This window comes from Acanthochromis polyacanthus, chromosome 7 (genome assembly GCF_021347895.1).
Source record: "Acanthochromis polyacanthus isolate Apoly-LR-REF ecotype Palm Island chromosome 7, KAUST_Apoly_ChrSc, whole genome shotgun sequence".
NCBI classification, from domain to species: Eukaryota; Metazoa; Chordata; class Actinopteri; family Pomacentridae; genus Acanthochromis; species Acanthochromis polyacanthus.
Window position 1 is genome coordinate 6,615,208 of NC_067119.1, and position 14,827 is coordinate 6,630,034.

General features: G+C 37.5%; 1 protein-coding gene across 1 annotated transcript in view; it reads right to left on the reverse strand.

Moving 5' to 3' along the window:
* The window catches only part of adamts3 (ADAM metallopeptidase with thrombospondin type 1 motif, 3), a 214,131-nt gene that overhangs the window by 47,625 nt on the left and 151,679 nt on the right, over positions 1-14,827 (reverse strand). Inside the window, exons 11-15 of the mRNA XM_022195042.2 lie at positions 6,545-6,658; positions 4,798-4,943; positions 3,267-3,442; positions 1,930-2,063; positions 686-809 (exon numbers count right to left, since the gene is read on the reverse strand). Of these exons, the coding sequence (XP_022050734.1) occupies positions 686-809; positions 1,930-2,063; positions 3,267-3,442; positions 4,798-4,943; positions 6,545-6,658 (694 nt within the window). The remainder of the gene's footprint in view (positions 1-685; positions 810-1,929; positions 2,064-3,266; positions 3,443-4,797; positions 4,944-6,544; positions 6,659-14,827) is intronic.

Consider the following 14,827-nt stretch of genomic DNA (forward strand, 5'->3'; position numbering starts at 1 on the left):
ACTGCTGTTTATTTTGAATCAATCATACAAACATTTTCCTGCTGCCGTAAATACTCATTAATGCTCCAACTGTGGAATAATCCGCGGCTGAAAATAGCTCCCGGGAAAAACCCAGTTTACCCCAATTTCAGGGAAATTAACTAAACTCTGCAGTTCCCAGCTGGAAAAGGGAATTATTTAGCTTTTTGTGAGTTTGTGGCTGAACACTGCAGATAAAATGAGGAAAAGGAAAGTAACAAGAGATGGACTAATGCGTTGTTGGTCTTTACAGTATAGAAAACATAGAACAACACCAGCCTCAACCCTTTCTGTGTAAACCAATGTGTTATTTATAGAGAGACAGGGGTGACACTGCGTTATAATTTATGTCACAAAAACATCGACAGAAATGAATGCAATGTACAAATAATGCATTACAACATCTTTACCTCCAGCTTGTCCATTATCCTATTAAATCCGCCTTAGTAAATGACTCCAGTAATGATATATTCATGATTTCAAAACAAGAACTGGGTTTATCGTGTACTCCTGACTGTATAATGTTGTAAAAACTTTCATTATTAGTTAGAAACTGCATTCAGGACCAAACTGGGGATAAAAAACACACAAGGAACATGTAAAAAAGCACCAAAACTTCCAATCCGTTAGCATTCGTTGTGTTAGCATTGGTTCCACGCGTTCTTACCAGCTTTCTTTGGCGTTCTGGTGAAAGTTCCCTTGACGGTTCGGCAGTGAGAGTTGTCTCCGCCACAAACCCCACACTTGTCTTCGACTTTGTTCGAGCCGATCTCTCTGTCGCAGCCGACTTTCTGGAGACCGAAGAGACGAAACAGACGAGATGAGCTGCGACTGATCTTGGTCGGAGGGAAGAGGAATACTCAGAAGATGATTCCACGAGGAGCGGAAATGTCAAACGTTTTCACAGCGGCTTTTATCGGGGCTGATTGGATTTAAACTGGTGTTAGCAGAAGCATGCATGATGAGAAAAAATATTGACATTTTTTCCTTTAAAAGAATAATACAAACCAGCTATATGACGGTGCAAATTTGTCAACAATGGTCAGTAATTGTGTCTGCTTGTGGTACCACATTTCTATACAATGAACTATGGGTTGGAAAGCCATGATTTTACTTTTAGCCCAGCATCAACTCTGTATAAATCTTCCAGTTGGGACACTATTGGAGTGGTTTCACCATCATATCTTAAAGATTCTCTTAATGCTAGCTATAAATTAAAAAAAAAAAAAAACTAGATTTTTTTCCTCATGCAGTATGCTTCTGATAGGCACCATACTCCTATTAGTGCTAATCACAGGAAAAAAATCTGCCTCTAAGGGTGAAAAATAAAGGTTTTATAGTTGGTGGAATATCAGAATTTTAAATAAAGGGTTGTACCACTGGAAACCATGTGTACATTTAAATGAGCCTGCAAAGTTTCAGGTCTGTAGCTGCATCGTTTCATAAATTATGGCCCTTCAAACATTGGTCCACAGCATGATACCACCACCACCATGCTCCACAACAATCGACATGACTCCACTCCTCTTTAGGAATTTTTAACTCAGAAGCTAACATTACCTATGAGCCCAGATTTTACTTGATAACATATGCCGCACACAAAGAAGCTCACGATTATGAGATGAATTTGGTGCACTGAGGTGGAGCTAGCTCTAAGCAGCTACTTGCTTGCATGTTTCTGTAAACTGAGTCTCTCCTGTAATTAGCTGCTGCTGTCAGGGGAGAAATCTGAAGACAAATTGGCTGTAATGAATCCAAACATGGCTCCTTCTGAACAGCAGTGATCCAGCTCTCTGCATCCAATTACAGTGAACCTGATGCTGTTTGTGAACGTGTGATTTAATGAATTTCTTCAGCCAATGATTATCGGATGCAACGCGTCGAAATCTCGTAGTTTAAGCACGTCCTTACCACACATTCTCCTCGCACGCAGATGCTGTAGGCGTCTTTGTAGGAGCATCGCGTCCCATCATGCACCAGGAGCTTCATGTACGCCACATCGCCCGTCTCCTTGGACTGACAGTACAGGTGGCATCTCTTACTGGCTGCAAGACAACGACATCTAATTAACAATGAACAGGTTTTTATTTATTTATGTCATAGCTTCATACACTGCAGTTTCTTAGTTTTCAGCAATTTGAAGCAGAACATCTCCAAATCATTATTATCAGGCCCAGGATCCCACTGCAGAGAAACAAAGGATGAATGAAGTAAAAACCCACATCAGTGATTGATTTTCATTCACTCTCAACTTCCAGAATGACCTAAAAGAAATATTTTAATGTTACTTTATTTTATTATTAGTTCATTTGATCACTTTTTTCTTTATTGTAATATTATTACATTTATTATCAATTATTTTTTTATTTTATTTATTTCATTTTAAGATAATTTTTTATTTTATTATCACTTTAAATTAATTTTATTTTAATATTATTTTATTTTATTATTAATTCGTTTTATTTTACTTTATTCTATTTTACTATTATTTTATTTTAATAGTAACATATTTTAAAAATACTTAATTTCATTTTAATATGTCTTTATTTTATCACTTAATTTTATTTAATTTAAATGTTACTTTATTTTATTATTAATTTCTAATTACTCTATTTAAACATATGTTACTTTATTTTATTATTATTTAATTTACTTTTATTTTATTTTAGTTTATTATCACTTCAGTGTATTTTACTTTATTCTATTATATTTCATCCTTACTTTATTTTCCCTTTAAAAGACTAACACACCTTTACAATGTTAAGACCTTAAAGTTACACTATTTGGATTTTATTTAAGTGAAAAAAGTAATTATTTCAGATATTTTGCCTGTCTTGTTAATTTGCTAATAATAATTACTAAAAAAAAAACAATATTAATTTCCATGTTAATTGTAAACAAAAAGGTCAAAACTGTAAATAATTTCCACATTGAGAATCTGTGTTTTAACAATTAATAATTCATTGCTTTACAACATGTGACCATGAAATTAGTTTACTGTAGTTAAGTCAGATAAAAGCATCACAATTTTAAACTCTTTGAACACGATAGGATTCCTCCATTTTTTCTGGCACACTTTCAGCCAGATGTTCATCAGACTTTCTTGCGGAATCCAAAAGCAAAAAACTTGACAGCCCTTCAAATGTTGACAGTGTTTAGCTGCTGGTAACACACCAGTTTTAATAAACATCATTCAGAGCAGAAACACAGCGGCCTCCAACAGAACAATCATTTCCTTCTAATCTTACTGTCGGGATGCTCGTAGGGCAGCCAGTGGTGTTTGGCGTTTTGGAACTCAAAGTGGGAGTTTCGAAGCTGACACTGCTGAGCTCTGAAATCCTCAAAGTGTTTGGGGCAGTCGTCGGTGTTGCAGAGCTGATACTCGTAGTTCACTCCTGGACAGTCCTGACCGCCGTTGGAGGGTCTGAGGGAGGAAACGGATGAAAGATGGTGAGGACTTCTTTAAAAAAAACAAGAAACTGAACACAAATCCTGCTCTGAAAGTGACACTCAAACTTCAAAAGTTCTTATTTTTGTAGTATTACATACAATGCACATTTTGGCCAAAACTGTAAATATCTCGACATCTCAAAGCTGTATTTTCACTATTTTTTGGTATTTAAATCAGCTCTTTTAAGTTTTTACAGATAGTGGCTGGTATTCAATACAAAAACAAAGAATGTTAAGGATATAAAAAAGTTTTGCTACAAGCTTTCTATTTTATTTAAAAATGACAGACAACATCTTGTAAAATGACAGAGACGGATTGAATTACATTTTGAATGTTTTTTGTTCTTCTACAGCTTTTGATCTTAAAAATACACTATTTTAAAAGTATTTACATCAGAAAAAAATAACTTTACAGACTGTTGCTGGTATTTGACAGAAAACTGATGTATATTAAGGAGCGATTTTTTTTAAACTGTTATGCGACATGTTTTCCCTTTCTTTTTAAATTATAGATAATATTTTGTAAAATTAACCCTTTATAATAACAGTTACAGCTAATATTATGTAAAACTAGAGGAAAAAGGTACCAAATTAAACTTTAACTATGAAAAAGGCAAATACTCTAAACAATGTCCACATAAAAAAAAATCTTTTTATAAATGTTAATTTGTGTTTTCACAATGTTTGGCCATAAAATAATTCTATTTTTCCAAACCTTATTCAAATCAGTTAAAAATTAGGTTATTTTTTACAGATATTTGCCATTTTCTATTGTGTTCAGAACTTTTTACACGACTATGTTTTGTTTCTATACAAATTTTTACTATTAAATTACAGATAATATAAATTTGATTTAAAAAAATTGTAAAAATTGTTTTAGCACTTTTTTAAACCACAGTTTTTGTGATGTTGCAATACAGGTTTTCCACATTTTATTAAGTTACAGATAATGTCTTGCAAATCATTCTTTCATAACATTTGACCCTAAATTACATTGTTTTTATTGCATTTAAATCAGCAAAAATGTAACTATTTAACAAATATTTGCTGTTATTTATGTATATTAAGGATTTTAAAATGGCGAATCTTTTTTAACTGTTCTTCCACAGATTTCCCCTTGTTTTTAATTAAATTACAGAAAATATCTTGTAAAATCACAGAAGAAAGTATCAGACTCCATGGTGACTAAATAACCCCCCCCACCCCCCCACCCCAAAGAAAACCATGCAAAAAAAAAAACTGTCTCTGTTCACATCAAAAATCTATATTTTCAAAAACACTTGTTATCGCTATAAATATACCAAGGAAGGATTAGCGTGCTAAACTCACGCCGGGTTGTTGCACTGACGAGTCCGGAAGCGAACTCCGGTTCCACAGGATCGAGAGCAGGAGCCATATTTGCTCCAGGAGCCCCAGGAACCGTCCTGCTTCACCTGGTTTGGATTTTTCCACATGCAGTGACCTTTGTAGCACCACTGCAGAAGAAGAAAAACGGGAGAGGAGAGAAGTAGGCAAACAAATGAATAATAACCCAAAAGCACTACATGTCTGAAAGTGGTGGATTTCTGCAACATTCAGTTAAAAGCTGGACAGTAAGATTCCTACAAGTGTTGTGAAAACAGGCAGGAAAAGGCTCGACGTGCCTCGTGGTCGAGTGCACAGCCGGGATCATAAATAAATGCTTCTCCCAGTTTGCTGTAGACAAGTTTAATTGGTGCTCGGGGCTCCGGCCTCGACTCCATCCAGCACCACTGGGATTAACTTCTCTCCGGCTATCACTGCTCTGGCGATGAATCCGAGCAAATCCCTGCAGCCGGACTCTCAAATCAAGAGGAGGCTGTTTGCAGGGATGGTTGTGGAATGACGGCATGCGAGTGTAATACTGATGCTGACATTGGTTTGCATTAAACCCTGGATTCTGTAATCAAATTATCTGCATTTACACTGAGACGAGCCCACATAGATTAACTCCAGTGTGTCTGCTTCTATTGCATTACGCCCACGAAGGAGAGACTTTTAAAATCTTTAGTCCTTGTGGCTGCAAAACACACCAATAAAGCACAAAACTAAACTAACTAAAATAAAATAAACAGTCTACTTGATTTTTTTGCAGGAAAATTAATCATTTTGATGAATCTGTTAACCCTCGTGTCGTCCTGCGGATCAAAATTGACCCGTTTTAAAGTTAAGAAATGTAACAAAATAAATAAATTTCACAGTGAACTTCTGATGTCCACATTTTCAACATCTTTGGGAAATTTTTGAGCATTTCTTGAAGGAAAAAAGAAATGTTAAATGCTAAGAGCATTCACAAAAAAATCAAAACCAAAATCCATCTAAATGTTCTTCAAGAAACTATTAGAAGTTTTACTGACATATATGTAATCACTTTAGATATTGTTAGGATTTTTTTGGAAGGTTTTTACTCATTTTTAAAAAAATTATAAGAATTTTCTTGGCAAATTTGGGGGATTTTTTTTTTTAATTAAATTTTTAAGGAATTATTGGAATTTTGTTCCTGGAGGTTTTGCAAATTTTCAGGAATTTGGGGAATTTTTTGTTGAATTTTTGGATTTTTTTTTCAGACAAGGAAACAACATTTTTTTGGTGCTCGTAAATGAAGATACAGGAGGGTTAACTATAAAATGAATGATTAAGCTCAGGGTATAATTACCTTCAACCTTTACTTTGAAGCTTTTAACCATTCTAATGTTCACTGCTCTATCAAAAATAGCCGGAAAATTCACATTTTTTTTGGAACTGAGACCTCCAACAAAATCTACAAAAAAAAAACATTGCCATATGATTTCGGTTAATGGTATATTTTTATATCACATTTCACACATTTGGCAGTTTTGGCAACTTTTTGCTAACAACAATGTTGACTGTAGAAATAGAAACTAGTTTTGTCTTTTTATTGAACTATTTATCATGTTGATAAGATTGAGGTTTCAGAAACTCGGGTATTAAATATGATGAAAAAAGAAAAGTCCATGTCTATATCTATTCATCGATTCATCTGTCAACCAAAATAAATTTGAATTGAGAAACTTACAGGCCGGATAAACCAACTTACTTTTCCAGGCGCACACTCGGTCCCGTCCAGAGGAGGTCCTTTCTTGGTTTTGCAGAAGTAAGGGTTGTCTGGGTGGCTGCACCAAAGCTGTTTGCACGGGTCGAACGTGCGGAACTGGAACGCAGAAACAAATCCAAAAGTCATCAAGTACCGAAGTGGAAGAGCAGCTGAACCACTTCACGGCTGCAGAAGTGGCCTCTTGAAACATTTCCTTCAGATTTTCTTCTCACTTATTCTAACAGATTGTGTTACATTCCCTGTTTCTGAGAAAAAGTTCCACCGATGTTAAAAGAGGCTGCACAACAACACGTTGATTCCAGTTTTTGCTTTTCTAAAATAAATAATCAAAGAATTTCAGTTTTAGTTTTTAGTACATAAAATAAGGACAGCACTCGGAGCGCAGTGCTGCTCAGACGTATCTTTTCTGACGGATGAAATCTTTGTTCTGAGTTCAGGCGTGTGTTTTGCATGTGCACGTTATGTCTGGATACTGAGTGACGTGACCTAAATATGTAGCGGGCGGTGGGAATTGATGGGACTCAGAAACACCCCCACAATTTAATCAGTTGTTCCTTGTATCATTTCTGATGGACTAATCAAGATAAGCCCTCAGTGGTGGATTTGTAGTAGGATCACAATCAGCTGATGTACTGTTCACTTGTTGTCATGGTTACAGTGATGCCATGCCGCTATCTGGCAACTATACAGAAATCTATAACAAATCTGTGGATCCAGACTATAAGCTGCTTCATTGCCAAAATCTAATTATTTGGTCCTTGTGTCATTTCTGACCTTAAATGAAAATTTCATCCAAATCTGTTACTCCATTTTTGAGTAATGTTGCTGACAGACAGCCAGACAGACGGACAAACCAACGCCAGTGATCACATAACTCCGCCGCGTTCCTTGCCGGAGTAATTATCCGATTTGCAACTTTCCGATGTTCCCTGAACTATGCATGAGTCACATGCAATTCTGATGGAATGCTTAACCTGAACGAAGCTTAAAATCAGGATATTGCACTAAAATCATTTTAATCAACACGCCTTCTTTAGAAATTCGTCAAAAATGAACCATCTAATCTGATCAGATTCTGTAATGCTGCGGTGGTGAAGTCATCAGTGAGTGAGCGACCACGTGGCAAAAATGTAGGAACGTTTCGGCTGAACTGCAGCCAGCGTTTACACAGAACAGGCAGGAGGCAAATACTGAAAGAAATGTAAAATGTCAGCAGTAAAATATCCAACGCAAGCAGAGTTAATATTCAACTCCATCATCCGTTGGTGGAGTAATACGGCAAAACAGAAGGTTGAGTTCAATATGAAAGAAAAAGTGGTTCTGGTTTAACTCCATCATGTCGGTGAAAATGAAATTTGACAGCTGCTTGTTCTGACACCGTGTTGGACTCAAATCAGAGTTTTGATCTCAGCTTCAGTTTGAAAGATAAAGTCAAAGGTTGCTTAACAGGCTGATCAAAGGCCAACAATCCAACTTTCATTTATACATCAACTGGAGCACCTCAGGAAGATAAAAAAAAGAAAAGAAATGTATTCTTGTTTTGGGTGTCTTGTTCTCTTTAAATCCACTTCACATTTTCACAAAACAGGAGGATTCAACGGGCTGAAGGCATCACTGAGCTGGATTTTTAGGTGGAGAAGGAGCTTCCTGCATGTAAAACAGAATCACTGAGCTGCTAATTCAGTGTTCAAAGAATCTTGTACGTCTACGAAACACTGAACTCCTCTCTGACTCCTGCAGAAATACTGGGTGGACAACTATTTTCCCAGCCTCGTCGTGGTGGATTTTTAAATGAACCCGAGGCAATAATTTGGCTTTGTCATGCAACCTTATCGACGAATCAGACACCGACTGAATGTCAGGGGTTTGACTCCAGCAGGCACAAGAATATGAATTCCCTGCTGGTTATTAATCTGCACAACAGGATAAGAAATACTCCTTTTATCATACCGGGTCATGACATTTTGACAACAAAGGGATTTCCTCAGATGTAATTTGTCGTGTTTTCTTGCCGGAGCCCTCCATCAGATTTCTTTTTATGCCTTCGTGAGCTGCTGCTGCACATATGTATTGTTTGAATCGTTCTCTTTGACTGTTTCAGGACTCAGCAGGAGGCTGTTTTCAGCTCAGTAGTTGGGGGGAAGGAAGACGTTTCCCCGGGAAGAAATTTTTAGCAGTTTACAGAGCAACATTCAGTCTCTTTCAGTTCTGATTTTGATCTCTCAGCTGCAGCTCCTGAAGGAAAACTCTTGTTTTGGAGCTTTTGCTGTTCAGCCTGTAGTTACTAAAACCCCTTCCAGACTTCAAACTACTGGACACATAAACAGATTATTCAACAATGAATAATTTAAGTACATGTTATGGAATAAAGCTGTGAGGAACATTAATGTCTGACCCTCACTTTAACCCTCGTGTCGTCCTGCGGGTCAAAATTGACCTTTTCAAAGTTTGAAAATGTGCAAAAAATATATTTTCAAAGTGAAACTTCTGATGTCCACATTTTCAATATTTTTGGGAAATCTTTGAACATTTTTGGTGGAAAAAAAGAAATCTTAAAAATGTTTCTTAAGACCATTCACATAAAAAAAATCTACCAAAATCCAGCAAAAATTGCTGGATTTTGGTTGATTTTTTTTGGTGAATGTTCTTAGAGAAAATATTAGAAGTTTTACTGATATATATGCAATCACTTTAGATATATTTAGGATTTTTTTGGAAGATTTTTACTCATTTTCTTAGCAAATTTGGGGTGGTTTTTTTTTCAAGAAAATTTTTAAGGGAAATGTTTAAGGATTTATTGGAATTTTCTTCCTGAAGGTTTTGCAAATGTTTACAAATTTGGGGATTTTTTTTTTTTTTTTTTTTTGCAGAATTTTTGGATTTTTTTCAGACAAGGAAACAACATTTTTTGGTGCTCATAAATGAGGACAACAGGAGGGTTAACAGACTGATGAAGCAGCGATGCTTCATATTCCATGTCTGGAGGGGCTTAATTGTCTGTCTGAGGATTGCAGACATCAAATGAATGTAGTAAAAGGGAAAACAGTAAATTTGCAGCATGGATGGCCAAATAATGAACCAAAACAGACTAAAACGGATTGTGTTACGTGTTGCAGTCTCCGTTTTTTACATGTTTGTCTGTTTGGCAGCTTTTCTGCAGCCAAATTGCTGGTGTGGGGGTTTAATGAAGACTAAAGTGAAAGCTGTGTAAAGCTGAAGAGATCTGAGGATTCAGGTGATAAATCTCTGGTCTCGCATTGTTGTCATCGTCAGTTCCTGATGGTGCTGTTTGATGGATGAAAACCTAGAAATGGATAATGTCTAAGTACTTTATCACGCTCGTGTACGTCATTTGTTTTCAGACTGTCGTTTAACTGAAGCAACAGCAGCAAAACATATGAGATCTATGCCAGCGTAAGAGCAGAAACAAAGTGCAAGACTGTGCTGTAAAATAACTGTAGGTACGCGAGTTAGCATCCAGAGAAGTCTGATTTATCTTCATTTCAGATTACAGAGTCCAGTGCTTCTTTCTGGTGGTCGTCCGGCTGGTGAAAACAGCAAACCATGACATTCAATTCCTGATTGAATATCATCTATTCTGACGTGACGAAGCAGACCAGTTGTCTCCATCTTGGTCTGTAATCGAAATCTGACCTTCTCCCAGCTGTGATGTCCACCTGAAGATCAGAGAGAATCCTCAGAACTGATACTGCCGTTGCTTGAATGTACTGCTGCTCTGTTGGCGTCACTTCTCCTGATATCAGTAAACCTTACTCACAACCTACTGAGTCTCTGTGTGTCTCTGTGTGTGTCTGCCTGCTCATCCTCTCAACCTCGCTGAACTTAGACACTTTATTAATGCCGAGGGAAATTCAAGATTCTTCCACAACAGTCTTGACCGAGATGACTCTTGTTCTGATTAATACGAATAAAGTTGAATCCAGGGTTACAGGAAGCCACTACTGAGTCAGTCTGTGAGTACTCTGACTGCAGGTGGAGGCAAATAAGTTGAACTTGTACGAAATGATTTGTGCCGGTGTTAAAAGAATACAAATCTGTGGTCCAATACAGACGATGCAGGATGTGTTTTTTTCATGTTTTAGGACCAATAATGGTCCAAAAATATTGCAAGGTGTGTGCAAAAGACACCGTTTGTTTGCCTAAATCACAAAACACCCTTCTAACTCACTTTGTTTCACAATTCCACAGCTATTTCAAACTGAAATATCCATAGAAACAAGAAGCTTAGCTGTGATGAAGACAGAACAGGTCAGATTAATGAGATGCCCCAATAATAAATCTCATGCAGTTTCTTACAAAATGTTAACAGGAGCTGGAGCTTGGTTTGTAGGAGTCTTTCCTCTGAGTTTATTGACTCGCTGCAGCATCGAGCAGCAGCTGGATTCATACAGCTGTGCACGTTTATACACGGCACAACAGCAGCTACTTCATCATTTACTTATAATAATGATTTAGCTGGTTCCAGCGAAAACATCCTGTAGGTAAACATCATGTACTTTTGTCATGTTGTTTTTGTCCTCGCTGATGAGAGTGGGTGAGATGTGTAATGGCCACAAGCAGAAGATAATCAGTTTATTGTGATGCTGGGCTGAAAGCTTTAAAGTCGTTGTAGGAAGAAACATGGAAAAGGCAGAATATGAAAATACAACCCTCCACCTGCAGCTGTTTCCTCGGGCACATCCACACGCCTCAAATCCACATAAACAGTCAAACTACAAGTGAATGTTCAGTTTGGATGGGATTCAGATTCTGCTCTGTCGTCTATTTAGTTAGGCGGATAAGTCAAATGATAGTTTACTTTTTCAGGAAAGCACCAAATTTGGTACAGACATAGTATATGACCATACAACTGATTTAAGAGGAGTATCCCAAAAATCTAAGCCCCCTGGAGACTGTTATATATAAAACTGTTATAAATGGCTTTATTGACTCCGCAGACCCTTAAACAATGGGGGTGGATCTTGAAAGTAACTTTGTATCTGCCGTATTAAGGGAGATATTACATAAATAGGTTTAGCAAGGCGGCCATATTTGAATTCAAGATGGCGGCCACCAAGGGGCTTAGATTTTTGGGGTACTCCTCTTAAATCAATTGTATGGTCATATACTATGTCTGTACCAAATTTGGTGCTTTCCTGAAAAAGTGAACTATCGACCCCAAATTTCGGTCTTATCCGCCTAACTAATTAAACCACTGCAACACCATATCCTAACCACATCGTGGCTTTTTGCTGCTTTGCCTGAAAACAGCCGTGATTGTCCAGAGTTTTAGAAGAAGTGCAGCGGTGTAGTTTCCTCTCAAACCACTTGAGCTGACTAAAACGAAGCAGATCAATCGGTGTTTTCTCACCTCGGTCTGCTCTCCTTAATGACAGCCAGGCTTCCACTGTGAGCGTTTCAATCCATGTGAGGCTGAAAATCACAGTTTGTGAGTCTGAACTCCATGTCTGACACCTCAGGTGGTAAAATTCTGCTAAGCTGCTCAGCTTAACAAAAGCCATTATATCAGCTCTCTTTCTCTAATTAGAAGAAAAGATCAGTGTACGAAACATTCAGGAAGCAGCTTCTCATTTGGCTTTCACTGTCTGAAAACGCTGCTGGTGGCAAAAGAATCTTATAAAACTTGATTTTTTGGGGGGTCTGTATCCTTTTAACTCCAACAAAATGATGCGTCTTCAGTCTCTTTTCAGTATTCTGATGAAGGGTCTCGTTAAAAATCAGGTCAAGTCCTGTCAGATACACACTTCATTAACATTTATGTAAAAATCAGCACAAGATCAAACTTAGTGCTGCAGATTCGGGTTCAGATTGCCTCAGACCGTTTGTGAGGCAATGACATGATGAGAGATAACTGAAAATTTCAGGCTTTTGTCTTTAACAGTGCCTCAGGTATTGTCAATCTATGAAGTTAAAATTCAATATTCTATCTCTTCTCAGTATTCTGATGAAGTATCCCATAAAAATCCGGTTGTGTCTTGTTTAGAAGCTGTAATTTCAATGCGTCAGATACACATTTGATCATTATTTTGGTGAATATCAGTGTGTGATCAGATTCAGTATCAGACACAAATGACATTAAAAACTCAGATAGAGCTCTAATACGTTAACCCTCAGAGCACTCCATGAATTAGTTAGCCCTTTAAGCTGCAGTCAATTCCAGTCGTTTTCAGTACAAAAAATCGCTAATATTCTATTTTTAAATAAAAAAATGACGAAAAGTACAGGGAATATTGGACGCGCATCACGAGGTGCATTTCCTTGAAAATGACCGATTCGGGGATTTTATACCGACTTCAGGACATGTTTTGGACAAAATAGTTTACTGGCTTGTGTTGTCTGGATGTAAAAGGTTGGATTATGGCCGTTTTTTGGGGAATCTTTATTTCTGTGTGTAATAATGAACTCGGAAATGTGAGTCACGCTGTGTGCGTTGAAGCCGTGTATAGAGAACGGATGGATGAATATTTGTTTTTGTCGGACAAATGTGTTTTTCTCACCCGCAGTGGTAATCGCATCTGAAAGTGGTTTATACCGGCGGATTCATGAGAATCTAAGCTTTCCATCGGCATATAGTGTTTGTATAATCGCGTTTGCAGCCGTCGGACATTCTTGAAATTCCTATGCAAATTAGTAGGTGTACCGCCGGCGGTACACTGAAGTTTAACGGGTTAAAACAGCTCCATCTCAGTACTGGAAAAGGTTCAGTGCTTTAATTTAATCTATATTTTAAATGCAGAGCTTTAACTTTGATATCGATGCCAAACTTTGTAGTAACTCTTCTTTACACGTGAAAACATATGAGGCAATGTTCATCTGGAGTTGCGTTTGTGGCCACTGAACGAATTAAAATCCAATACTCACTTTCTTTTAGATGTGTTTGTTGTCCGTGGCAACTTCTGAATTAAACATTTGGCACTTCTGCAGCTAAAAGCTCATCAGCAAGTCACAAACCGTGTGTTTACGAGAGACTCCTCACTAAAAACACCTTCACGCCGTACGCCGGATCAAATCAACACACAACAATGAATTTAAATGCTCTGTTGATCTGAGAAGAGCCGTGAAGTCAGGTAATAATTCACCGTCAGGTAACAAGTAGACCTTTGATGCATTTTTGATACGAAAAGTATTGACTAGAGCGTCCTTAATGGTTCTCTGTGCAATAATCAGAACCTCAGAGCAGCAGCATCTCAAAGCAAAACAAAACAAACAGACACATCAGACACACCTCTAACCTCCCTTCACATCCATTTACAACTACAAAGACTGTGAACATGGACGCCAATACAAAAAAATGCAACCATCAGAGAAGGAGAAACCCCAGAACATCAGCAGACTCTTCACACTGAGCTGAAAGGAAACAAGTGCATATAAATGAGGCAATAATATAAATAAAACACTGCGTTTTTAAATTATCTGGTTCTTTTTGGGCATCAACAGTTTCAACGGGAGGGACTCACACGCACAAAGTAAAATCAACTGGAACATTTGAGGTTTTTATCTATTTATACGTCAATTTTCTATTCATAATCAGCTGCTCACATGTTTATTCATTTTCAGAGAAACAAAACTTCCTTGTTTCCATGTTTGGCCGACCAACAAGAATCAGATATAAGGACCTGAGGACTCCTCGGGTTTCCAGTTTCTTACAGAAGAAGTTTCTTGGTCAACTTACTGATTGTAACCTCAGCTCCTGAAAGAACATCTACCAATGTATTTGCTTTTTCAGCTTAGAAATAGTTCTCAATAGGAATAAAAAAAGGCTTCCAAACATGCCCCCCAACTCAAAAAAACGATATTTCTGCAGTTTTCTGCAGGGTGACAGATCAGTTTTATTTCTGTTGCATCATTGCTCTAATAAGAATTTTTGCTGATCTCCTGAAGAAAAAGTTGTAGCGCGAGCGAGGCAGACAGCAGGTGTGGCTGTGGTAAAATAAGCACGTTTCTGTTTGAAGTGCTCGCTAATCTTATGTCTGATTCTGCTTCTATTAGTCTGCTCATATTCGAAAGCCAGTTTTCTCTAAAGGTCCGTCATCAACATGTCTTGCACGTTTTTCTGCAAAAACCAGAACTCAAGTGTCACTTCCAAAGTCGGAGAAAGTTTTAGTGTCTGACAGCTTATGCTTCTCATCCCTTTTGAGGGCAAATCAAGCATCCATGGACTCCATCTGCTTCTCCTTTTTCCTGCTGAGCTGCTGCACTCAGAGATGTATTTCTGAGCTGAGACACACTGCACAGATAGCGGCG